The sequence below is a fragment of the Oncorhynchus tshawytscha genome, linkage group LG13 (assembly GCF_018296145.1).
Source record: "Oncorhynchus tshawytscha isolate Ot180627B linkage group LG13, Otsh_v2.0, whole genome shotgun sequence".
Lineage (NCBI taxonomy): Eukaryota > Metazoa > Chordata > Actinopteri > Salmoniformes > Salmonidae > Oncorhynchus > Oncorhynchus tshawytscha.
Window position 1 is genome coordinate 67901582 of NC_056441.1, and position 25778 is coordinate 67927359.

The following is a 25778-nucleotide window of genomic DNA, read 5'->3' on the forward strand; positions in this document are numbered from 1 at the left end:
GTTTCAACACGCTGACCTGGACAAATGCAAATGTGAATATTGATAAGTACAACACTGTAAATAGACTCCAAGTGATTGCATACATTCTGTTGGAGTAAATTACCTTTCATCCAAATGCAGTATACAGGTATACAGTAAACTAGAATAACCACAATAGGTCTGTTTTATAGAAATTGGACACTGGGTGGCAGTCTTGTTCAGATAAAGTATACAAGGAAAGCTGCAAATAATTTTAGTGGAGGCTGAGGACATAAAATATTAAAATACAGAAGGCAAAAAGTCATCCAGAAGCTAAGAGAATCCACATATACTATATGACCAAAAGTATGTGGACACATGCTTGTCAACCATCTCATTCCAAAATCATGGGCATTAATATGGAGTTGGTCCCCCTTTGCTGCTATAAACAGCCTTCACTCTCCTGGGAAGGCTTTCCCCTAGATGTTGGAATGTTGTTGTGGGGACTTGCTTCCCTTCAGCCACAAGGGCATTAGTGAGGTCGGGCACTGATTTTGGGCGATTAGGCCTAGCTCGCAGTCGGTGTTCCAATTCATCCCAAAAGTGTTTGATGGGGTTGAAGTCAGGGCTCTGTGCAGGCCAGTCAAGTTCGTCCACACCGATCTCGACAAACCATTTCTGTATGGGCCTTGTCTTGTGCACGGGGTAATTGTCTTGCTGAAACAGGAAAGGGCCTTCCCCAAACTGTTGCCACAAAGTTGGAAGCACAGAATCATCTAGAATGTCATGGTATGCTGTAGCGTTAAGATTTCCCTTCACTGGAACTAAGGGGCCTAGCCCGAACCATGAAAAACAGCCCCAGACCATTATTCCTCTTTCACCAAATTTTACAGTAGGCACTATGCATTCGGGCAAGTAGCGTTCTCCTGGCATCCTCCATCCCAGATTCATCAGTATTACTGCCAGATGGGGAAGCGTGATTCATCACTCTAGAGAACACATATCCACTGATCCAGAGTCCAATGGCGGCGAGTTTTACACCACTCCAGACGACGCTTGGTATTGCACATAGTGATCTTAGGCTTGTGTGCGGCTGCTCGGCCACGGAAACCCATTTCATTTTGCTGACGTTGCTTCCAAGGGCAGTTTGGAACTCGGGTGTGTGTTGCATCCAAGGACAGACGATTTTTACACGCTGCACGCTTCTGCACTCGGCAATCCCATTCTGCGAGCTTGTGTGGCCCTTGATGTTTCCACCTCACAATAACAGCACTTACAGTTGACTGGGGCAGATATTTGACGGAAAGGAGCCATGTTAAAAGTCACTGAGCTCTTCAGTAAGGCCATTCTACTGCCAATGTTTGTCTACGGAGATTGCATGGCTTGGTGCTCAGTTTTATACACCTGTCAGCAACGGGTGTGGCTGAAATAGCCAAAACAACTAATTTTAAGGGGTGTCCACATACTTGTGTGTATATAGTGTATATACTAACCGTAGTGCCAAAGATGCCATCACTGTTGCAATATTCACCAACAAATTGTAATAAAAATGTTTAAGAACATCACTTTGTGGAAGCTGCTCTTTATTTAAAAAAAAAAACCTGTCAATGTCTGCTACACGTTTTAATTACATAAACAAAAATATAATCCACGCAAGACAAACGCAGAAAATATCCTGAATCAAATGTAGGTAGAGTCAGATTTGATTGAATTGCTTTCATATTTCTTACATCCTTCACTTCCCTCTCCGTTGAACAGTCAGTTTTATATACACAGAGCACCGATCAACAGTGCCCCTCTCTCACCCTGTTCCACTGGATCTTTATACAACTAATTTACATCAAAACTGTAACCCTTGTTTAGTGTCTACAACACCCAGACACACTCTCGTCTGGCTTCCAGGGAGTCAGAGCTGAGGTGGTGCGGGTAGCATGGAAAGATATGTTCAACATGAAAGCAATTCTTTCACATTCAGAGTAAAGGCAGCCATTAAACGGTCAGTGAGTCAATGGCATGCCAAGCTTAAAGCAAAATGGATTCCACCCCAGTGTGATGCTTCAGAATCGTGGATTAAGTGTTTTTCAACTAGACAGAAAAGTTGTTCCATTGCAAAAAACCCTAGGCACAGAATTGACTATATAGATTACTGACTCATACTGGAACCCCCTACTCCACTTGCACAGGGGAGATCATGAGATTTGACCTAGTAAAACTGTTCTTATCACAAAACTTGAAGAATATTTAGTGCTCTATCATTCCGTTTATAGGTGTATTTTATATAATATCTATTTTATTTTCTCTACATCTCCAATGAAACCATCCAACATCCATGTTAAATGCTGAGGCACTCCCACAGGTACTATAGATTACACTATAGATTTTCTTCCTCAGTTTTAAAACCATATCATAAATAAATAAACAACACACAAGGAATGTCTACTGTAAACACAGTAAAAAAGACAAACTAAAACAGGTGTAAACGTCATTAGCATCACTACTCAGTGACAGTTAAATAACTAGGAAATGGATCACTGATGATTGAATCAAGAGATGGAAGGATTTTTCTTCTTGTCCCCCTCCCCCTCCCCCTCACACTAGATTAGAACACCAAGCTGTTACACCCAACCACAGTAGTATTTCCAAATACATAATATCAAAGTTTCTCAGCACCCATAGCAGAGGATACAATGGATGAGGAACCCCTATAGGTACTTTTTAAAAACAGCAGCATCACTTGACGTCTTGGACAAATGACAGAATAACGGGTGGTGAATTATTTTCTTCCCATCGTCAGTTGGACATGGTTTCCATGGTTTTCCTCCAGTCATTGCACTGTTTGTTGTGTTCTTGACATGTCTGTATTTGGGGTGGGGAGAGGGTGAACGTTTCTCTGAAGAGTTAGACTGGCAATGAAGACAAAGCTTTGCTGCTAAGTGCTTCATTTTCTGAGTCATATTACATGAACTGCATCTGTGGATGGAAATCAACATACAAGGATTTATTAGAAAATAGTTTTACCAGCCCGCTCATGGTGGTGCTGAAATAGTCAACTGAATAAATGCAATGAAAAGGCATCAGAATGTCCCCAGAGCAAAAGCAACTGTCACATAAGATACAGCTGATGAATCAAGATTTCAGCAATGGCAACCTATATCAGCAAAGACATACTGGTTAGTGTAATTGAAAGTTTAAAAACATCCTGAAATGCATCTGCCAATTGTTTAAGCGAGCAAGACACAAACCAACTAATCAAGCCCATATAAAGCGCAAGAGATATAGCAAGAGGAAATAAACAGCAGTGGTTGATCAGATGGAAGAAGCAGGGTTTTTGCAAATGAAGGAAGGGATGATAACAGTAAGAGAAGAGAAAAAAAGAGAAGCATTAGAGTGAAGCCACGCTGCGCATGCATGTACATTCGCAAGCACACAGCATGCTGTACCTAAGAGACGCTCTACAAGAAATCCTTGAGAGAGAGCTGTGCAAATGGGTCCTGTCCGGGGGCTCTGAGAGGACTCTGGCTGGAAGGACTAGAGGCTGCAGAGGGCTATTTCAGGGAGAGGGAAAAACACACAGGAGGAGCAGAGGTCAGAGAGAGGAAGACAGTGTGTGTGAGTGAGAGAGAGGGCGAGCGATCAGATTGAATGAAAGAGAGGAATGAAGGGTGAAAGAGAAGTTTCACCAAGATGGGAAAATAATTGGGGACTCTTGAGGAAACTGATGACAGACAGATGTCCCTCTCCTCCTGAGTAGGTAAGAGTAAACTGGAACATTGTTGTTTTCACAGGGGGTAGTACACACACACAGAACGGATACTGTAACTATACACCACACAGCACTGAATACACCTGAACACTGAACTCACACAACCCTACAATAGACATTTACCATCACACACACGTCTGATTATTGTACAAACACACACCTGGGCACTGGAAACAGAGCCGAAGGGGTTGGGTGGCCTCATGATGGGCTGGTTGTACATCATGTTGGGTTGGTTCATCATACCCATAGAGCCAAGCTGTTGGGGTGGCTAAAGACAATATCAGAGAGAAACATCAGGCATAATAGACATGTTACAGTAGATTGCATAGCACAGAAGGATATATAGCACTTATTACTGTTACTCCAATTACTACTGCATGGCTATTATCTCTCAGTGCTAGCTATACTGCATGGCTATTATCTCTCAGTGCTAGCTATACTGCATGGCTATTATCTCTCAGTGCTAGCTATACTGCATGGCTATTATCTCTCAGTGCTAGCTATACTGCATGGCTATTATCTCTCAGTGCTAGCTATACTGCATGGCTATTATCTCTCAGTGCTAGCTATACTGCATGGCTATTATCTCTCAGTGCTAGCTATACTGCATGGCTATTATCTCTCAGTGCTAGCTATACTGCATGGCTATTATCTCTCAGTGCTAGCTATACTGCATGGCTATTATCTCTCAGTGCTAGCTATACTGCATGGCTATTATCTCTCAGTGCTAGCTATACTGCATGGCTATTATCTCTCAGTGCTAGCTATACTGCATGGCTATTATCTCTCAGTGCTGACTATACTGCATGGCTATTATCTCTCAGTGCTGACTATACTGCATTGCTATTATCTCTCAGTGCTAGCTATACTGCATGGCTATAATGTTCTCATTGCTAGCTATGCTGTATGGCTATTCCCTCTGTAAATAATAATAATAATACATTTTATTTAGCGGACACGTTTCAAGATACTCAAGGGCATCTTAGATTAAAAGTAGGCCTACATAAAATACAGTACAGTACGTAAAATGCATCAATTAAAAGTATGTGTGTGTGTGTGTGTGGGGGGTAGATCAGAGTCAATCTCAAAGAGTTGTGATTTGAGGAGTTTTTTTAATGACATGAATGTGTCTGCATGTTGCATGTGTGGGGGAGAGTGCTAACTACTGCATAGCTAAGTCCTTCAGTACTAACTACTGCATGGCTATGTCCCTCAGTGCTAGCTACTGCATGGCTAGGTCCTTCAGTACTAACTACTGCATGGCTATGTCCCTCGGTGCTAGCTACTGCATGGCTATGTCCCTCAGTGCTAGCTACTGCATGGCTATGTCCCTCAGTGCTATGTCCCTCAGTGCTAACTGCTGCATGGCTATGTCCCTCAGTGCTAGCTACTGCATGGCTATGTCCCTCGGTGCTAGCTGCTGCATGGCTATGTCCCTCGGTGCTAGCTACTGCATGGCTATGTCCCTCGGTGCTAGCTACTGCATGGCTATGTCCCTCGGTGCTAGCTACTGCATGGCTATGTCCCTCGGTGCTAGCTACTGCATGGCTATGTCCCTCGGTGCTAGCTACTGCATGGCTATGTCCTTCAATGCTAACTACTGCATGGCTATGTCCCTCAGTGCTATGTCCCTCAGTGCTATCTACTGCATGGCTATGTCCCTCTGTGCTAGCTACTGCATGGCTATGTCCCTCGGTGCTAGCTACTGCATGGCTATGTCCCTCGGTGCTAGCTACTGCATGGCTATGTCCTTCAATGCTAACTACTGCATGGCTATGTCCCTCAGTGCTATGTCCCTCGGTGCTAGCTACTGCATGGCTATGTCCCTCGGTGCTAGCTACTGCATGGCTATGTCCTCGATGCTAGCTACTGCATGGCTATGTCCCTCGGTGCTAGCTACTGCATGGCTATGTCCCTCGGTGCTAGCTACTGCATGGCTATGTCCCTCGGTGCTAGCTACTGCATGGCTATGTCCCTCGGTGCTAGCTACTGCATGGCTATGTCCCTCGGTGCTAGCTACTGCATGGCTATGTCCCTCGGTGCTAGCTACTGCATGGCTATGTCCCTCGGTGCTAGCTACTGCATGGCTATGTCCCTCGGTGCTAGCTACTGCATGGCTATGTCCCTCGGTGCTAGCTACTGCATGGCTATGTCCTTCAATGCTAACTACTGCATGGCTATGTCCCTCAGTGCTATGTCCCTCAGTGCTATCTACTGCATGGCTATGTCCCTCTGTGCTAGCTACTGCATGGCTATGTCCCTCTGTGCTAGCTACTGCATGGCTATGTCCCTCGGTGCTAGCTACTGCATGGCTATGTCCCTCGGTGCTAGCTACTGCATGGCTATGTCCCTCGGTGCTAGCTACTGCATGGCTATGTCCCTCGGTGCTAGCTACTGCATGGCTATGTCCCTCGGTGCTAGCTACTGCATGGCTATGTCCTTCAATGCTAACTACTGCATGGCTATGTCCCTCAGTGCTATGTCCCTCGGTGCTAGCTACTGCATGGCTATGTCCCTCGGTGCTAGCTACTGCATGGCTATGTCCTCGATGCTAGCTACTGCATGGCTATGTCCCTCGGTGCTAGCTACTGCATGGCTATGTCCCTCGGTGCTAGCTACTGCATGGCTATGTCCCTCGGTGCTAGCTACTGCATGGCTATGTCCCTCGGTGCTAGCTACTGCATGGCTATGTCCCTCGGTGCTAGCTACTGCATGGCTATGTCCCTCGGTGGTAGCTACTGCATGGCTATGTCCCTCGGTGGTAGCTACTGCATGGCTATGTCCCTCGGTGCTAGCTACTGCATGGCTATGTCAATCGGTGCTAGCTACTGCATGGCTATGTCCCTCGGTGCTAGCTACTGCATGGCTATGTCCTTCAATGCTAACTATTGCATGGCTATGTCCCTCAGTGCTATGTTCCTCAGTGCTATCTACTGCATGGCTATGTCCCTCAGTGCTAACTACTGCATGGCTATGTCCCTCAGTGCATCCAGACATCTATCTGACAGATACTGACCATGCCATATCCCCCCACCATGCCTGTTGGTGTTGTGGCAGGGTAGGCCATGACTGGGGGGGTCTGTGGAGACACAAACACACCAATGAGAACCTCCCGGGTGGTGCAGTGGTTAAGGGCGCTGTACTGCAGTGCCAGCTGTGCCATCAGAAACTCTGGGTTCGCGCCCAGGCTCTGTCGTAACCGGCCGCGACCGGGAGGTCCGTGGGGCAATGCAAAATTGGTCTAGCGTCGTCCGGGTTAGGGAGGGCTTGGCCGGTAGGAATGTTCTTGTCTCATCGCGCACCAGCGACTCCCCGCCGGCGCAGTGCGCGCTAGCCAAGGTTGCAGACCAATGTCAAGTCAAGACAACAACTTCTTAACATTGGTCTAAAACCAACACTAGAGTGATACAGTAGCTAAAACAGTCATCACAGGCAGGTAAGAGCACCAGTACTGTAAGAGGCCAGTGTAGTGTGTATTACCATGGAGACGGGGTTCCAGGTGGTGTTTGGGGCTGCCTTGGGCTGCCAGTTGCTTCCGCCAGTCAGCCTCTTCTCCCCAGGCTGGCTCCAGTGGATGTCACTGTAGATTAAGACAGCTAATATTAGCACTGGCTCCTAACTGCTGCTGGCTATACAGAACAGTTCTTCATCGAGCACTGACCACAGCATGTTGAAGAGACTGAACAGCATGAACAGCTCACTTACTTTTTTGATGTGCCATTTCCAATCCCGAGATCTACAAGAGATAATATAGTAATATAAATGTGAGATGTACACATCCAGAAACAGTTCATTCTACTGCTATAGCTGTGTGACATATTGCGATCTAACATATGAGTCAAAATATCAATAGACACCATGATTCACTCAGGCAAAGATGAGAGTTGATCTATTTTAATCTGAATTAAATATCCTAGCGTGACTTTGTGACACTTACTGCCCACCAGGTTGGCCAGGGAGGAGTCCAGGTCATCTCCGACCAGTTTGTCTGACAGCTGATTGATTGAGCACAGGGCCTGATTGGAGCCGACCATGGTGGGTTTCAGGATGTCTAAGGAGGACAGAGAGGTGTACATTGGTTGGATGTGAAACACCATGTGCATCAAACAGTAAAATATTCAACACCTCACCATCAGAGTCAATGTTGTTAACGCCAGCAGCTTTGGCTCCAAAGACTGACTCGAAATCCACCTGGAGTGCTCCTGAGGGGGGGGCCTGTGATGCTGTGGAGTACCCTGTAAAGAGGTCAAAGGGGAGGCTGCTCAGAACACAGCAGGTGCAGTGATGGATAAGCATTATCCATTGGTGTTAAAGTCAGACCTGCTACAGTACAGCTACAGGTTCTCTAGTACTCTACCTCTGAATAGACCTGCTACAGTACAGCTACAGGATCTCTAGTACTCTACCTCTGAATAGACCTGCTACAGTACAGCTACAGGTTCTCTAGTACTCTACCTCTGAATAGACCTGCTACAGTACAGCTACAGGTTCTCTAGTACTCTACCTCTGAATAGACATGCTACAGTAGAGGGCTCAGTGGGGTAGGGAGCCTGGTGTGGAAGGTGCTGGGCCATGGACACTGGACCACTACAGAAGGAGTCTGACAGCGTCAAAGGAGGAGCAAGAAGAATAAGAGAGCAAAGGAAGGCATTTCAAGGCACGGCAAGGCAGGCAAATTGACAGTACAGATAGAAAGGAGACAGTTAACAGAAAATAGTTAGCAGTTGTATAGGGACACTAACAGGTAACAAGTAAAACTAATTCTAACAAAGTCAAAACAGGAACTGCAGAGTACAAGGTATACAAATATCCTATTGACACTAAATTCCTCAAAATCGAGTTATTATTGGGCCACTAAACACATTACATGGGTTGAGGGGCGTATGTTTGCCTATGGGCTCAGGAAACATAGGCTGGGATGGTGAGCCATCGTAGTACCTGAGATGGAGTGTTCTATCCGCACTGTGCGTTTGTAATTGGTTGAAACGGACGAGTTTGTGTCAGTAAAGGGATTATAACGATCTAGAGAATCAAAAATAATATTGGTAAGTGAAACAGATTTCAACTTATTAAGAGGATACTACAACAGAAAATAATACAATTATTGGTTTGAAAAATCTGAATCTAGAAGCAATAGCCTATTTGAATACATTATGAAACAATATATCAGCAGTAGGAAAACCATCATTTGAACATAACCAACTTGGTCAGAATTAACTTAGACATGGGTTTACTAGACTGTAAAATAAATTTGAGACCTCAATGGATGAAGCGTCATATTAGACTGGGAGCCTATCAAAAGAACATAACCAGTAACTCCACCGTCACAGTGTTAGCTTGTGGTTCTATCCTTAGCACAGTCCTATAATGGAAACATGGCAAGTGGAGGCCTTGCATTTTAAGGTACACAACAAACATTTAACTTTAGACAGCTATGAGATGATTTACATACAGACAGAAGTAACAACAGTACGGCTTATGGGAGACTTCCTTCAAACAGTCCCACAGAGAGACACATGAAGGGTATTTCAGGAGGAATAAAGAGTATCTTTACCACCAAACATTTCATGACCAGACGTCCTAGAGGAATAGCTAACACCGTCAGATGACACGACAGGCAAGTGAGCGGCGGCATCGACAACAACTTTTGAAAGGAAAGGGTTAAGGTTTGGCATGGAGTCATCTCCAGCTTCAGCAGAGGTGAAAGGATCTAAGCAGGCAGAGGAGAGAAAGAAAGAGAATAGGTAGAGAAGAGAAGAACAGGAGGTTATCAGAGTCAGACGCAACAGGAAGAGAGGGAGAGCATGCAGAACAGGTCATGGTAGAAGACAGCAGACAATAGAGGGGTCCTGAGCTGGTGGCTGTTTCTCCTACCTGCCCATGCTGTGGCCACAGGAAGCCCTGTAGAACTGGCCTGCACTGAAGGGTTAAAGGTCTGCTGAATGTCAAACAGGTCACTCTCCATCTTCAGAGCACTGAGGAGAGAAGACAGCAGTGATGCAATACCTGAATCAACACCGGGAATGTAGCTGAACATTAGAATTACCAGATACACACAGACGTATTGAGGTATAGGTTCCCTCTAACCACAGATCTAGAATAAGAGCACTCTAAATCCTAAACTTAACCACTAGGAGGACAAAGAAATATCAGTGGTTATCAGCAACTTCTAAATAATCCACTCTAACCTCTCTGGTGAACCACATGAGTGGGTAAGCTTTACAGCTCATAAGTTTACCCATTGGAGCAGCTGGGTGTGGAGAAGAGGTCGATGGCCGGGGCTGTACTGATAGTGCCCCCGGTGGTGGAGACCGGAGACGTGTCTGTGGTGGCGAAGGAAGGCCTCTTAGAGAGCTCCTTCAGCCTCTGTTCCTGGGTGGAAAGAGTCCAAGTCAAATACAGACACTCTACAGATGTAGAATGTAGAGCGTAGACTGGAGGTGATGGTTGTAGTTATGTACAGTACCAGTCAAAAGTTGGGACACACCTACTCATTCAACGGTTTTTATTTTTACTATTTTCTACATTATAGAATAATAGTGAAGGCATCAAAACTATAAAATAACACATATGGAATGATGTAGTAACCAACAAAGTGTTAAACAAATCAGAATATATTTTAGATTCTTCAAACTAGCCACCCTTTGCCTTGATGATAGCTTTGCACACTCTTGGCATTCTCTCAACCAGCTTCATGAGGAATGCTTTTCTTGAAGGAGTTCCCACATATACTGTGCACTTTTTGGCTGCTTTTCCTTCACTCTGCAGTCCAACTCATCCCAAACCATCTCAATTGGGTTGAGGTCGGGCGATTATGGAAGCCAGGTCATCTGATGCAGCACTCAATCACTCTCCTTCTTGGTCAAATAGCCCTTACACAGCCTGGAGGTGTGTTGGGTCATTTTCCTGTTGAAAAAGAAATGATAGTCCCACTAAGCGCAAACTAGATGTGATGGCGTATCGCTGCAGAATCCTGTGGTAGCCATGCTGGTTAACTGTGCCTTGAATTCTAAATACATCACAGACCGTGTCACCAGCAAAGCACCCCCCACACCATCACACCCCCTCCTCCATGCTTCACGGTGGGAACCACACATGCAGAAATCATCCGTTCACCTACTCTACATCTCACAAAGACATGGCGGTTGGAACCAAAAATCTCAAATTTGGACTCATTAGACCATAGGACAGATTTCCACCTGTCTAATGTCCATTGCTCGTGTTTTTTGGCACAAGCAAGTCTCTTCTTATTATTGGTGTCCTTTAGTAGTGGTTTCTTTGCAGCAATTCAACCATGAAAGCCTGGTTCACACAGTCTCCTCCGAAGAGTTGATGTTGAGATGTGTCTGTTACTTGAACTCTGAAGCATATATTTGGGCTGCAATTTCTGAAGCTGGTTATCTAATGAACTTATCCTCTGCAGCAGAAGTAACTCTGGGTCTTCCTTTCCTGTGGTGGTCCTCATGAGAGCCAGTTTCATCACAAAGCTTGATGGTTTTTGCGACTGCACTTGAAAAAACTTTCAAAGTTCTTGAAATGTTCCGGATTGTCTGACCTTCTAAAGTAATGAAGGATTGTTGTTTCTCTTTGCTTATTTGAGCTGTTCTTGCCATAATTTGGACTTGGTCTTTTACCAAATAGGGCTATATTCTGTATACCACCCCTACCTTGTCACAACAGAACTGATTGGCTAAAATGCATTAAGGAAAGAAATTCCACAAATTAACAAGGCACACCTGTTAATTGAAATGCATTCCAGGTAACTCATGAAGCTGGATAAAATAATGCCAAGAGTGTGCAAAGCTGTCATTAAGGCAAAGGGTGGCTACTTTGAAGAATCTCAAATCTAAAATATATTTTGATTTGTTTAACCCTTTTTTGGTTACCACATGATTCCATATGTGTTATTCCATAGTTTTGATGTCTTCACTATTATTCTACAATGTAGAAAATAGTGAAAATAAAGAAAAACCCTTGAATGAGTAGGTGTGTCCAAACTTTTAAATTATACTGTATGTAATTATACATACTGGATCGACCAAACGAGGCTTTGAATTGTTCAAATCATTGTCTGCATACTGCAACACATCAGTGTCCTTCACATGTAGATGGGACAGGCAACACAAAACCATGTCCATTCTCGTCAAATTCATGTTGTGATCCACGCATCATGACGGCTGTACCTTCAGTGCTTTGAGACGGGCCTGTTCCTCCTCCAGAGCAGCCTGCTTCTCCCGCTCGTCTACTTTAGTAAAAGACATCCCTGTACTGGCCAGCGAGGACACTGCGTTGGATAGAGTACTAGCCCTGAAACAACACACAACAGTAAACATCCCTCGGCAGAATACTACAGCAACCCTGGCTGAAAACATCAATAACCATTACCATCAATAATAATTTAACCAATATTGGCTTAAGAGCTTGGTGCACAAAGCAAATCAGTTATTATACCGGCAGACACTTCTAGGCTACCTGCAGGGGGAGTAGTGGACTCAGTGCCAAAGACACTCCAGTGTGAGATGTAGGATACGTCCCAAATGGCACCCTGTTTCCTATGCACTACTTTTGACCAGGGCCCATAGGGCTCTGTTCAAATGTAGTGCACTATGTAGAGAATAGGGTGCCATTTGGGACGTAGCCCATCCTGTACATACCTGCTGGCAGCAGTGGAGTCTTTGACTTTCTTCCCCTCTAGAGAGGCCAGGTGCTGCTCCAGAGCTTCCAGGAGGCTACTGGGAGCCTGTTGTAATGGAGAACAGCAGTTAGTATAGGCCAGGGTTAGAAACATGCAGTTAGACAGTACTGTACAAACACAACCATCTAAGGCAGTGATGGGCAACCTGGTTACTGTACTGTGCATACACTAGCTTTTTCCTGACAACATTTTCTGAAAACATTTAACTGGTCATGTCACGTGGTGAGGAAAAACTCAGGTCCCTAACTATACTGTCCCATATACCACTATACCTTAGTTAATGGATTCTAGCTAGCACTTAGTTTACTGGGAAGTGTTTAGCTCCTCAATATGGGACAAATACTAACTCGAGACTTCAGCTGAAAGCCACATTGGATGAGTGATTTTGAAATGTGTGTAGATGACACGGCACTTTCAACATCCTACAGTATGTGGTGTTGAATTGGCAATGTCTAAGCACACCTGGGCAGTATGTTGGATGGGCTATGTGACAAAGAGAACTGTGTATACAATTGGTTTCACTCCTATAAAACACAATATCAATGAGATACAAAGTCAGAGTAGAGGCATGCAAAGACAACACCAAAGCAAGTCACAGACACAGAAGAAGAATGAGATGAGAATACTTACACAAACTGTGAACTAAAGGTGGAAAGATAAGGGGAAATACAGAATATAAAGGTGGTGATGGTCAGAGATCAATATCTATATTGAACTGTAACTATAATGTATTTGAAGGGTATAACACTGTTGCAGGTGCCTCATAAAACATACAACAGGGGACATAACACACAATTAGTGTAATTGTACTTTCAAGGAAAAAAATTATCCTTGGTCGAGGAGGGATTTCCCATGGAAATACTGCAATATAACCAGTGTCACTGCAAAGACTGACTGTAGCACAACAGGTGTGGGGGGCCATCTATTAAATTTCCTGTACATTGTGTGAAATCGGAAGTGCTGTAAGATACAGTCAGTTTGGACTCTTAACAGCTTAACACCTTTATTTACTGTAGATAGAGCCTAATCAAGAGGGGAAGAAGAAGAAAAAGTGAGAAATATGCCTCAAATGGCAACATGCGCTAGAGGACTTCATGCACTGAGCAGTGCCTTATCTCTGGGAGACGTGTGCAGGGTGGAGTAAATAGTGTGGAGGGACAACAGAGCTGATTAAATAAGAGAAGTTAATACTGAGATAGAGAGACACACAAAGAGAATACAGAGTGAGAGAAGAAAATAGAAAGTGATAGCAAGAAATAAGGGAGAGAAAGTGAGAGCCAGAGAGAGAGATGGATACAGTAGGAATCTAACTGTCTTTTCAGTAGACAAACGGATAGAGTAAGTTCGGTGTGTAGGTGTTTTGTGCAGAGAATGTGTCTAATAGGTTATACCAGCAGAAGTAAATCCATCATTCAGTTTGGAGTGTAAAGTCTTACCTGGGAAAGGTCTGGAATGTCTCCTCGATCAATCCCCACCTGCTGTCAAATGATTATGTGCAAAGTTATAGTGGTGCTTCTAAATTAAAACGTTTTTTCTACCACTATCTGCCACCATAATTTTCTCACAAAAATTTAAATATATCAGAGGTTTTCCCCTTTAATGAATGGTATTGAATGAATGAATAGCATCAAACTCAAAGCAGGTAAAGAAGAAATCACCTCTGCCACTTTAAGGAACTCTGAGATTCGGGTCATTCGGGTCAGGAACTTCTTGTATATATCCAGGCCCTCTTTACACTGGGTTTTCTTCATGTCAAAGTACTTCTCTGTGGAAAAAAAATTACAACTAAAAATAACAGTGGGTATTAGCACTGAAAATCTGTACACACACTAGGGATAAACTCTGTAGAGAATTTAGTCTCCATTAGTGCAATTTAGTTCTGTACATATCAAAAGATCTACAGTACAAGGATCTTCAAAGCACTTCTCCAGACTAAACATTTTAAAAGAGTATTGATCAGAAAATAGTGGAGTAAATCAAGTTGGAGTTGATGTTTTACCGAGCAGGTTGATGATGCCTTCGTTATATGCAGCGAAAAGCCTAATGGAATCTTTGAAGAGGAGCATGAACCCTGCATTGATCACTCCGTTTGTTAGCTCATTGGCATTAACCTGAAGAAGACACATCATTCAGTTTCACATAAGCCATAAGTTGCCCTTTTAACACATAATGACTTTGGCATCGGTGACAAACAATAAAAGAGCAGGTCAGTGAGGGGGAAAATAGCCTGTATCCATCTCTGGTTTCAGCACTGTCCATTCAGTAATCAGTATGCCTGACAATATGTTAGCCCCAGGAACCCTCTCATATTACAGTACATGAGCAGCACGGTTCTGAGGAGGTTGACCTCAGACTCACATTGAAGTCGAGGAGGGCGTCCATCTGGCTTTGTATGATAGGGATGGTCTTCAGTAGCTTCTCTGTATTCATGGTCCTCATCACCCCATCCACCCTGTTGAGATGTGTGTGTGTGTATGTGTAGTGTTAAATAGATATTAGAAGCACAAAGGACAGAGAGGGAGGGAATCAGTGAGAATAGCCTCAGCCAGTCAATTTCTACTGCATGTTAACAAATCGTTCCCAGAGTTACAAAAATACTGTGATTACTTGATGGGATATAAAAAGCTTTAAAAATGTTGAAAAAATGATGACATTCTGTTGTTAAAATTGACAGGAATCTTCTTAACTAAATATTTGAACTGTCAAATATTTTAAGTATTTTTTTTTTTACACCAGCTAGCGGCTCTGCAAGGGGAAAGTGTTTATTGTAAGAAATTGTTTGAGCCTTTGAACTCCATTGACATACATTCGGGTCAGTCAAAAATAAACACACCACTTTCTTCTGTTATATGTTGGGAATTTCTTACCCTCGCTTTACTTTAGTGAAGTCAAAGGCAACCTGTCTGTATGACACAGCCTTTTCATTCAGATATCGACTGTACCTCCGGATAAATGTGGACATATCGTAGCCTGGGAGAGAGAGACCTGAGAAGTGATATAAATCTTACATTTGTCATGAAAAACTACTTGAGAATCATGCTATATTCGTTCAAAAGTTATATTGTTTCCTCTTATAAGTATGTCACTGTAACAGTTAAGGATGTGTTTGAGAAAAGCATTTGAGAGCCGAGGCCTCATACTTTACCTTGTAAACCACTTTTGTCCAAAAAATTACTGAGGTTGAATAATGTGTTCCTTGAAGCCAAGTACTGCACAAAACGCTGTATCAAAGAAAAAGAGCGGCATCAATACATGTTCTTACATTTTCATTGATCTACAGAAATAGAATAGGACTGGAGTACCAGAGTAATTTCCAGATGTTTATTAAAATCGCCTGGTTAGCAATTGATTGTCTTATTGTCTGTGACCTGAAAACTTCAACACTATAGCATTGCTGTTATAGATATAATATACTGTATATTACAGCAAATAATGGAATGAGTGATGAATGTAGCCATAGACAATGTTTCATTGAGTGGTGATTGTAAGCCCAGCTCACCTCATTACCGTAGACCATAAGGTGGTGTGTGGCGATGAGCGACTTGAAGACCACCACCCAGCTCGTGCTGGTGGTCCTCTCAAACAGTGAGTCAGCCAGCTGGGGAATGTTCACATTCATCTCATTGGTGCAATGGATCAGGTCTAAAGATGAGAGAGAGACAGAGAGGGAGAGAGAGAGAATGTTAGCGATAGCTTGATGTCTAGGAAGACCATGGATAATTGATGTCATGTAGTGACTTATGGCCACTGGCCAGTAGAGGTTAAAACAACTGTGGTTACAAGGCATTTCCCCTATGGGGGAGTTGAATTTTGGGGTAAAGTTAGTTAATATTCTATGAATGACAATGTTTTGAAAATCTGTGTAAACAGGGACTCAGGCACTCTGCCCTCAGCTGCAATCTCATTCAATTAGCTTTAATTCAAGGTCTGGCTAATTGCCTAACTACACTCAAGACACTTAATTACTATGCTACGGTACTACAGGCTGCCTCTCTTTTTTGGCACGGTAATTCCTCAAGAGGGTCTACTGAAGTTCAATAGAGGAAAGCCTGATGAATAAGTCACCATCTCTAAATCAAACAATATATTTTTGGTCAAATACACTATAGATACAAAGGTATGTGGACACCCCTTCAAATGAGTGGATTTGGCTATTTTCAGCCACACCCGTTGCTGACAGATGTTTAAAATCGAGCACAAAGATATGAAATCTCCATAGAAAAGACATTGGCAGTAGAATGGCCTTACTGAAGTGCTCAGTGACTTTCAATGTGGCACCGTCATAGGATGCCACCTTCCCAACAAGTCAGTTCGTCAAATTGCTGCCCCGGTCAACTGTAAGTGCTGTTGTTGTGAAGTGGAAACTAATTATTAGAATCAGGTGCGCTAGATTAGGGTAGGATTGAAAACCTACAGGACAGTAGCTTTCCAGGAACAGGGTTGGAGAGCCCTGATGTAGAGATTGGGTGATGCCAGTCAAACCTGTGTCCATTCCTATTCAGAGTTAGACTGAGTGATGAACAGATTGACAGTATAATAACCAGGCCTGGCTTTCTGGCCTATATTCTCATGTTTTCAAAGGAGGGAGTCTAAGTAGGACAGCATAACCTTCCAGAGCAGCAGTTAGCATGGCTAGTTGATTATCCAGGGAAGACTGGGACTGGGGTGGGGGATGACAGTGCTGTCATGTTATAGACACTAGACAGCCTGCTAAATATTCACCGGAGTTCGCATTGATGATAGCACTTTTTTAACTGCACCTTGATGGTGTCATATGTTGCAACACTGCTCTAAAAGTAGGTCTAACACAAATCATACTGTATGCAACACTGTACATGAAGACTGTAGCACAACAATTAACCATTTATGTGCAATTGTGTTGCAATCTCTAACGATATCTGGTATATTGTCAGTTAAAGCAGCCACACTGAGAACTCCTAAATATTACTGTGTGGACAGTGGGCCAGGAACGATGACAGTGTTATTTTAACAGCTCTTTATATAAGGCCTAGGCGGCCTACTCTCCTGTCTGTGTATGAGAGGCTGTAAGTGAGTCTAAGGTACAGTGCATTCATAAAGTATTCAGACCACTTGACCTTTTCCACATTTAGTTGCGCTACAGCCTTATTCAAAAATGTATTATAGTTTTTTTCCCCTCACCAATCTACACACAGTACCCCACAATGACAAAGCAAAAACAGGTTTTTAGAAATGTTTGCAAATGTATTAAAAATAAAAAACTGAAATATTACATTTACATAAGCATTGAAGACCCTTTACTCAGTACTTGAAGCACCTTTGGCAATTACAAACTCGAGTATTCTTAGGTAAGACGCTACAAGCTTGGCACACATGTATTTGGGGAGTTTTCCCATTCTTCTCTGCAGATCTTCTCAAGCTCAGGTTGGATGGGGAGCTATTTTCAGGTCCTTCCACACATGTTCAATCAGGTTAAAGTCCGGGCTCTGGCTGGGCCCCTCAAGGACATTCAGAGACTTGCCCCGAAGGCAATCCTACATTGTCTTGGCTGTGTGCTTAGGGTCGTTGTCCTGTCGCAAGGTGAACCTTCACCCCAGTCTGAGGTCCTGAGCGCTCTGGAGCAGGTTTTCATCGAGGATCTCTCTGTACTTTGCTCTGTTCATCTTTCCTGCGATCGTGACTAGTCTGCCAGTCCCTGGCGCAGAAAAACATCCCCACAGCATGATGCTGCCACCACCATGCTTCACCGTAGGGATGGTGTCAGGTTTCCTCCAGACGTGGCGCTTGGCATTCAGGCCAAATGGTTCAATCTTGGTTTCATCAAATCAGATAATCTTGTTTTTCATGGTCTGAGAGTCCTTTACGTGCCTTTTGGCTTCCATCTGGCCACTGTACCGTAAAGGCCTGATTGGTTGTCCATCTGAAAAGTTCTCCCATCTCCACAGAGGCACTCTGGAGCTTTATTAGTGTCCATTGGGTTCTTGGTCACCTCCCTGTCCAAGGCCCTTCTCCACCGATTGCTCAGTTCGGCCGGGCGGCCAGCTCTAGGAAGAGTCTTAGTGGTTCCAAACTTCTTCCATTTCAGAATGATGGAGTCCACTGTGCCCTTGGGGACCTGCAATGCTTCAGAAATGTTTTGGTACACTTCCCCAGATCTGTGCCTCGACACAAGTCTGTCTGGGAGCTCTATGGACAATTCCTTCGACCTCATGGCTTGGTTTTTTATCTGACATGCACTGTTAACTGTGGGACCTTATATAGACAGGTGTGTGCCTTTCCAAATCATGTCCAATCAATTAAATTACATTTACCATAGGTAGACTAATCAAGTTCTAGAAACATCTCAAGGATGATCAATGGAAGCAGGATGCACCTGAGCTCACTTTGTCTTTATGGGGTATTATGTGTAGATTGATGAGGGAAAAAAATGATTTAATCAATTTTAGAATAAGGCTGTAACGTAACAAAATTTGAAAAAATTCAAGGGGTTTGAATACATTCCGAATGCACTATATTTCACATTGGACGGCTGATCGGGTTTGGGTGAGCCAACAGACTTCTGAGCCAACTTTCACTCATCCTGTCATATAATGGCTCCTGTACCTCAGGAGAGTACTGTAGGCCTAAGCTCAACTAACAGGTGTGAAATTCACAACTTTAGCATAGATAGTCCATAGATTCAAATGTGATTAGAAGTGGGCACTTTCAGATCACACAGTTTTCCAGTTGTTCCAGAGGTCAATGTCTGCAAAAGGAACCTAGGAAAAGCAATACAATATGTAGCTAGACTACTACATTCTTCAGTTGGGGTCTGAACCAGCAACCTCCATGGCATTGTACCTGTGTGTCATGCAATATGCTCCTATAATCATGATAACAATGACATATGAAAGGTAACCTATTATCCATAACCTGCTTGCAGAAGAGATACAAAATCCTTGAGATTTAATCACATATAATTAAACAAATTATAGTTGGAATTAATTAATGGACATTTATTGCCCTGATGTTGCCATCAGGGTTAAATATGCAGTACCAGTCAAAAGTTTGGACACCTACTCATTCAAGAGTTTTTCCTTTATGTTTACTATTTTATAGAATAATAGTGAAGACATCAAAACTATGAAATAACACATATGGAATTATGTAGTAACTGCAACAAAAAAAAAGTGTTCAACAAATCCAAATAGACTTATCTCCCTCACCAACTTTAAACATCTGCTATCTGAGCAGCTAACTGATCGCTGCAGCTGTACATAGTCCATCGGTAAATAGCCCACCCAATTTACCTACCTCATCCCCATACTGTTTTTATTTACTTTTTTGCTCTTTTGCACACCAGTATCTCTACCTGCACATGACCATCTGATCATTTATCACTCCATTGTTAATCTGCAAAATTGTAATTATTCGCCTACCTCCTCATGCCTTTTGCACACAATGTATATAGACCCTTTTTTCTACTGTGTTATTGACTTGTTTATTGTTTACTCCATGTGTAACTCTGTTGTTGTCTGTTCACACTGCTATGCTTTATCTTGGCCAGGTTGCAGTTGTAAACGAGAACTTGTTCTCAACTAGCCTACCTGGTTAAATAAAGGTGAAATAAAAAATAAATGAAAAACAAATATTTGAGATTTTTCAAAGTAGCCTAATGGTTAGAGCGTTGGACTAGTAACCGGAAGGTTGCGAGTTCAAACCCCCGAGCTGACAAGGTACAAATCTGTCGTTCTGCCCCTGAACAGGCAGTTAACCCACTGTTCATAGGCCGTCATTGAAAATAAGAATGTGTTCTTAACTGACTTGCCTGGTTAAATAAAGGTAAAATTAAAATTAAAAAGTAGCCACCCTTTGCCTTGATGACAGCATTGCACACTCTTCGCATTCTCTCAACCAGCTTCATGAGGTAGTCACCTGGAATGCATTTCAATTAACAGGATGTGCCTTGCTAAAAGTTGACCTGTTGAATTTATTTCCTACTTAATGCGTTTGAGCCAGTCAGTTGTGTTGTGAGAAAGTAGGGGTGGTATACAGAAGATAGCTCTATTTGATCTTTATTTTTGCCTTGATGACAGCTTTTCCACATTCTTGGCATTCTCTCAACCTGGAATGCTTTTCCAACAGTCTTGAAGCAGTTCCCACATATACTGAGCACTTGTTGCCTGCTTTTCCTTCACTCTGCGGTCCAACTCATCCCAAACCATCTCAATTGGGTTGAGGCAGGATGATTGTGGAGGCCAGGTCATCTGATGCAGCACTCCATCACTCTCCTTCTTGGTCAAATAGCCCTTACACAGCCTGGAGATGTGTTGGGTCATTGTCCTGTTGAAAAATAAATTATAGTCCCACTAAGCGCAAACCAGATGGGATGGCGTATCGCTGCAGAATGTTGTGGTAGGCATGCCGGTTAAGTGTGCCTTGAATTCTAAATAAATCACAGACAGTGTCACCAGCAAAGCACCCCCACACCATCTCTTCCATGCTTTACAGTGGGAACCACACATGCAGAGATCATCTGTTCACCTACTCCGTGTCTCACAAAGCCATGGCGGTTGGAACCAAACATTTCAAATTTGGACACATCAGACCAAAGGACAGATTTCCACCGGTCTAATGTCAATTGCTCGTGTTTCTTAGCCCAAGCAAGTCTCTTCTCCTTATTGGTATCCTTTAGTAGAGGTTTCTTTGCAGCAATACTACCACAAAGGCCTGATTCACGCAGTCTCCTCTGAACAGTTGATGTTGAGATGTGTCTGTTACTTATGAAATATTTATTTGGGCTGCAATTTCTGAGGCTGGTTACTCTAGTGAACTTATCCTCTGCAGCAGAGGTACCTCCGGTCCTCATGAGAACTAGTTTCATCATAGCACTTGATGGTTTTTGTGACTGCACTTGAAGAAACTTTCAAAGTTCTTGAAATTTTCCGGATTGACTGACCTTCATGTAAGATGGCGCCGGAGCAGAAGGCTGACATTTTACGCCTTAAAGTAATGATGGACTGTCGTTTATCTTTGCTTATTTGAGCTGTTCTTGCCATAATATGGACTTGGTCTTTTACCAAATAGGGCTATCTTCTGTATACCACCCCTACCTCGTCACAACACATTGGTTAGAATGCATTAAGGAAAGAAATTCCACAAATCAACTTTTAACATGACACACCTATTAATTGAAATGCATTCCAGGTGACTACCTCATGAGAGAATGCAAAGAGTGTGCAATGCTGTCATCAACGCAAAGGGTGGCTAGTTTGAAGAATCTCAAATTATTTTGTTTAACACTTCGGTTTGGTTACTACATGAATCCATATGTGTTATTTCATAGTTTTGATGTCTTCACTATTATTCTACAAAAACTTGTGGCAAAGAAATTCACGGTATGTCCTGAATACAAAGAGTTATGTGGTGTGTTGGATTTGCCCCAAACATCACTGAGTACCACTCTTTAATATTTTCAAGCACGGTGGTGGCTGCACCATGTTATGGGTATGCTTGTCATCGGCAAGGACTAGGGAGTTTAGGATAAAAGTACATGGAATAGAACACAGGCAGAATCCTATAGGAAAACCTTTCCAACAGACACTGGGAGAGAAATATTAACCTTCCGGCAGGACAATAACCTAAAAAACAAGGCCAAATATACACTTGAGTTGCTTACCAAGACAACATTGAATGCTCCTGAGTGGCCTAGTAACAGTTGACTTAAAATGGCTTGAAAATATATAGCAAGACTTGGAAAAATGTCTGTCAGGCAATTACCAACAACCAACTTGACAGAGCTTGAAGAATTTTAAAAGGAGAATAACATGCAAATATTGGTCAATGCAGGTGTGCAAAGCTCTTGGAGACTGACACAGGAAGACTCACAGCAAACGTAAACACAGTAAATGCTGCCAAATGTAATTCTAACATGTATTGACTTAGGGGTGTGAAATGTGAATACATATGTAAATGAGATTTCTGTACTTCATTTAATATATTTGCTAAAATGGGGTGTTGTGTGTAGATGGGTAAGATTTTTATTTATTTAATCAGTTTTCAATTCAGGCTGTCACACAACAAAATGTGGAATAAGTCAAGAGGTATAAATACTTTCAAAAGGCACTGTACATGTGTTTCCCTCAGCAGTGACAGACACACCTACTAATGATAATAATATGGAATACACTTTGCATATTGGACTGAAAGCATTATCCTTGATACTTCCTCTAGGCCACCTGTGAAATATGAACAAGGTAGTTTCTACCTCTGAACTGTTCAAAGGTGTTTTTTTATACCCTTTCCTATGGTAAATATATCAAATATTTTCAGGGGCATTTTTGTATAGCCAAAACGTTTATGTACTGTATCATGGAGAACTGGTCAATTGTAAGATAAGATACACCGACTGATAATTACATGATAACTGTTTAGACCAGAGAGCCTAAAGCTATGCGAAATGAATTAAACCGCTATACAGACGGCTAGAAAGCTTGCTAATTTGACAGTAATGTTAATGATGAGTAGGAATACCCTGAAACTATACAAAATATATCTGATATTAAAAGTACTGTTGTTAACGTCCAGTTAAATAATGTTACGAGAATTCTCATTGTGCGATCTCGTTTTTCTATAATATAACGTTATCCTTGATACATTTTGACAGGAACTAGCAATAACATTAGCCTATCCATTCAGCCTTTGGGCCTTGTGTAACCATCGCCATAATTCAAGAAATGCAGAACTCTGACTGGATTTAAGAATGACACATTATATCAGAAACACTTGATTAATTCGATACTTACAATCCAAATGTTTCTTTTTCGGGCCCATTATTTCATGTGTGGTGGCCTTGCATACTGTTTTCGACACAGCAGATCCAGTTACACTGTGCTGGGCTGCAGTTATCCTGTCAGTAATGCTCTGCCCCGACATCTTCGTTTATTGATGCAACAAAGAATTTGAAAAATCACAATATGTCTATAAAGTTCCAAATTAATTGAATGATATAATCTCTACGGTTGACACCTCCTGTCCACCGCCTATTTAAAAATAAAATAAAGAAAGGGGGAAAACAAAGAAAAAGACAGGGCGACGAGGCGGAAGAAAAATGATACAAAGAAATTCAAACAACGTATCCAACGCTTGACTATTTCAGTCTTATGTTGATCCAACTGACGCCTTTGATCAAATAGATTTCATAAATAAAGATGCGGCGGTAGATTTGGTGGGTTCTCTCGCTGACTCATTCTCTGCCCATCTCTCATCCCGATCTCTCGCTCACTGGATCCCTGTGTGTCTCCTGTCTTCGTATTGACACTCCTGCTGTGTTTAAAGGACTAGAAGCATTCAGGGAAATGGCGGGCCTGCTCTGCTCTCAGAAAGGTTAGGATGTATGACGTTATACGAAGCATGCCGACCTGGAATCAGATTTTACATCCATAATCCATAACATTTTATTCTGTGCATGTGTCCACAACTGATTGTGGTCTTGGTGGGAAATTAATATACCAGACCACAGCAATTAGGCCTAAATCAATATTCTGCAATAATTTCATAATATTTTCAAATTTCTCAAGGTAAACTGGGCATATGCCCACAGTTCTTTCTTTTTTTTCTTGCAACACATTTGTCCAAGTCCCACTCCCTGCAGGCTGCTATTGAAGCTTTAGTGTTGATTAGGCCTAGGCTACACTGGCTGGGTTCTTCTTCTTCTTCTTCTTCTTCTTCTTTGAGGTTAACTGGCAGACTACACTCATAAGGTGTATTGCCGCCACCTACTGTACGGGGTAGTAAAAAATACCCCAAAAACAAAATCTGTTTTGGATGAACAAATTCATACCATATACCGAAAATAAAAAACACAAACCAATGCTACTACCCTAAATTTCAAACCAAACCAAAAACTGTACTATTCAGATCCCTACACAGGTTCAGGAACCTGAGAGGGGAACCTCTTTATTCAGTACTCCCTGTAACATTTCGGCTGTAAAGTCCTGGAGATCCAGAAATCTATTTGCCGCCTTCACAATGATGTCCAGCTTCTTTGATTTTTTATTAGTTTGACTATTGCAGTTTATCACTTGCGCTATAAACGCAACAAAGTCCACCTTCTTCACAATTAGTGTGTCGGGATCCTTCTCCTGCATGGCATTCACTGCAGACTGTGGGACATCCACTACCATCTCTTCTCTACTCACTCCTTCAGCTATTTTCACTTCCTCCACATAGAAGACCTGCTGGATGGCCCTGATCCTAGCTGCTGCGACCTCTTTCATCCATGCAAGGCACTCTGGGAACATGATTCCCATCACAATTACAACAACATACTTTATCTTACTCTTCAACTTCTACATATTTATTCCTTCGACAAACACTTGCCGCGTGTCCAAACTTTTTATAATTGTAACACTGCAGCGGCTTCTGTACATACGGTCTCACCGCATATCTCACATACCCAAGTTTTACATAAGTTGGTAGAACTACTTCATGAAACGACAGTAGGAACGATAGGCTTCGCTCCTACTTTCCGTTTATCAGACAATTCAAGGCGAAGTGCACCTACCACACCTGGAATGTCCACACAGCCTCTATGTCCAATGAGACACCAGAGATGACACATTTAACCGGTGCCCTACTCTGAAAATCATAGCTTTCCACATCATACATCAACATCTTGTTGAGCCGCAGAGCTTTCTCCTTTTGCGCTTTTAAAACACACAAAATCAACATCATACCGCTCCTGGTCACTCTAAACGATTCCACTTTAACTAATTCGTCCTTCACCATCTTCGAGACTGCAAACTGGTCACCCCAAAAAATATCCTTGCTTGTGAATCACTCTCCAACCATAAACTGCTGTTAATTTCCAACTTTAGCCCTTTTTACTCCACTCATTCTCACCAACTGTACTCGCTTCCGCCATTGCTCCTCCAGTCATCCCCCGGACTCCCTCATACTTTGCTGTGATAGATGCAGGAGTTTGTGTTCACTGGCTGCGTTGTGTGCGATCTGATTGTTCAAAATACTAATTTGTGGAAAAATATGAGAATTGGGTTTATGTCTCATATAGAAATAGTTTAGAGCCCTTTCGATAACTAAATTACTGTTAAAGTTATTGGATAACTTCATGTTAGATTTATTTGAACCATTTTGTAATAATTAAAAAAATACAGAGTAGACCTAGAGCCACATATGTTATTCTAATATGGCTATGGCTCTGAGTGGGCCTATACGTCATAACACTGGAAGGAAAAAGTCATTTTTGTGTGTTAAGTGCCTTGAGACACTCTAGTGTACAGAACCTCACAGGGCAAGAGATAATGTTGAAAAAAGAATATTTCTTCATTTTGTCTTGACAGTCCAATAGCCTACTGTATGTATTTATGTTGCTTTCCATGTATG

General features: G+C 42.6%; 1 protein-coding gene across 18 annotated transcripts; it reads right to left on the reverse strand.

Moving 5' to 3' along the window:
* Positions 1-1566: 1566 nt before the first annotated feature.
* On the reverse strand, positions 1567-24060 carry picalmb (phosphatidylinositol binding clathrin assembly protein b). 18 transcript variants are annotated; one of them, XM_042296234.1, is made up of 24 exons: positions 23180-24060; positions 15916-16058; positions 15562-15637; positions 15284-15401; positions 14775-14868; positions 14416-14527; positions 14075-14181; positions 13853-13891; positions 13047-13058; positions 12376-12461; positions 11905-12028; positions 9960-10093; positions 9596-9696; positions 9276-9431; positions 8660-8743; positions 8226-8321; positions 7852-7956; positions 7659-7772; positions 7427-7457; positions 7202-7301; positions 6738-6800; positions 3882-3989; positions 3399-3503; positions 1567-2928 (listed from the first exon to the last, which is right to left on the reverse strand). In XM_042296234.1, the coding sequence occupies exons 1-23, from the start codon at positions 23307-23309 to the stop codon at positions 3411-3413; spliced, it is 2226 nt and encodes a 741-aa protein (XP_042152168.1). In that variant the 5' UTR covers positions 23310-24060; the 3' UTR covers positions 1567-2928; positions 3399-3410. The 18 variants fall into 18 exon arrangements, with proteins under 18 accessions (XP_042152168.1, XP_042152171.1, XP_042152167.1 ...); XM_042296237.1 differs by having other exon boundaries at positions 13853-13894; positions 15284-15386; positions 23180-24059; XM_042296233.1 differs by having other exon boundaries at positions 13853-13894; positions 23180-24059.
* Positions 24061-25778: the final 1718 nt, after the last annotated feature.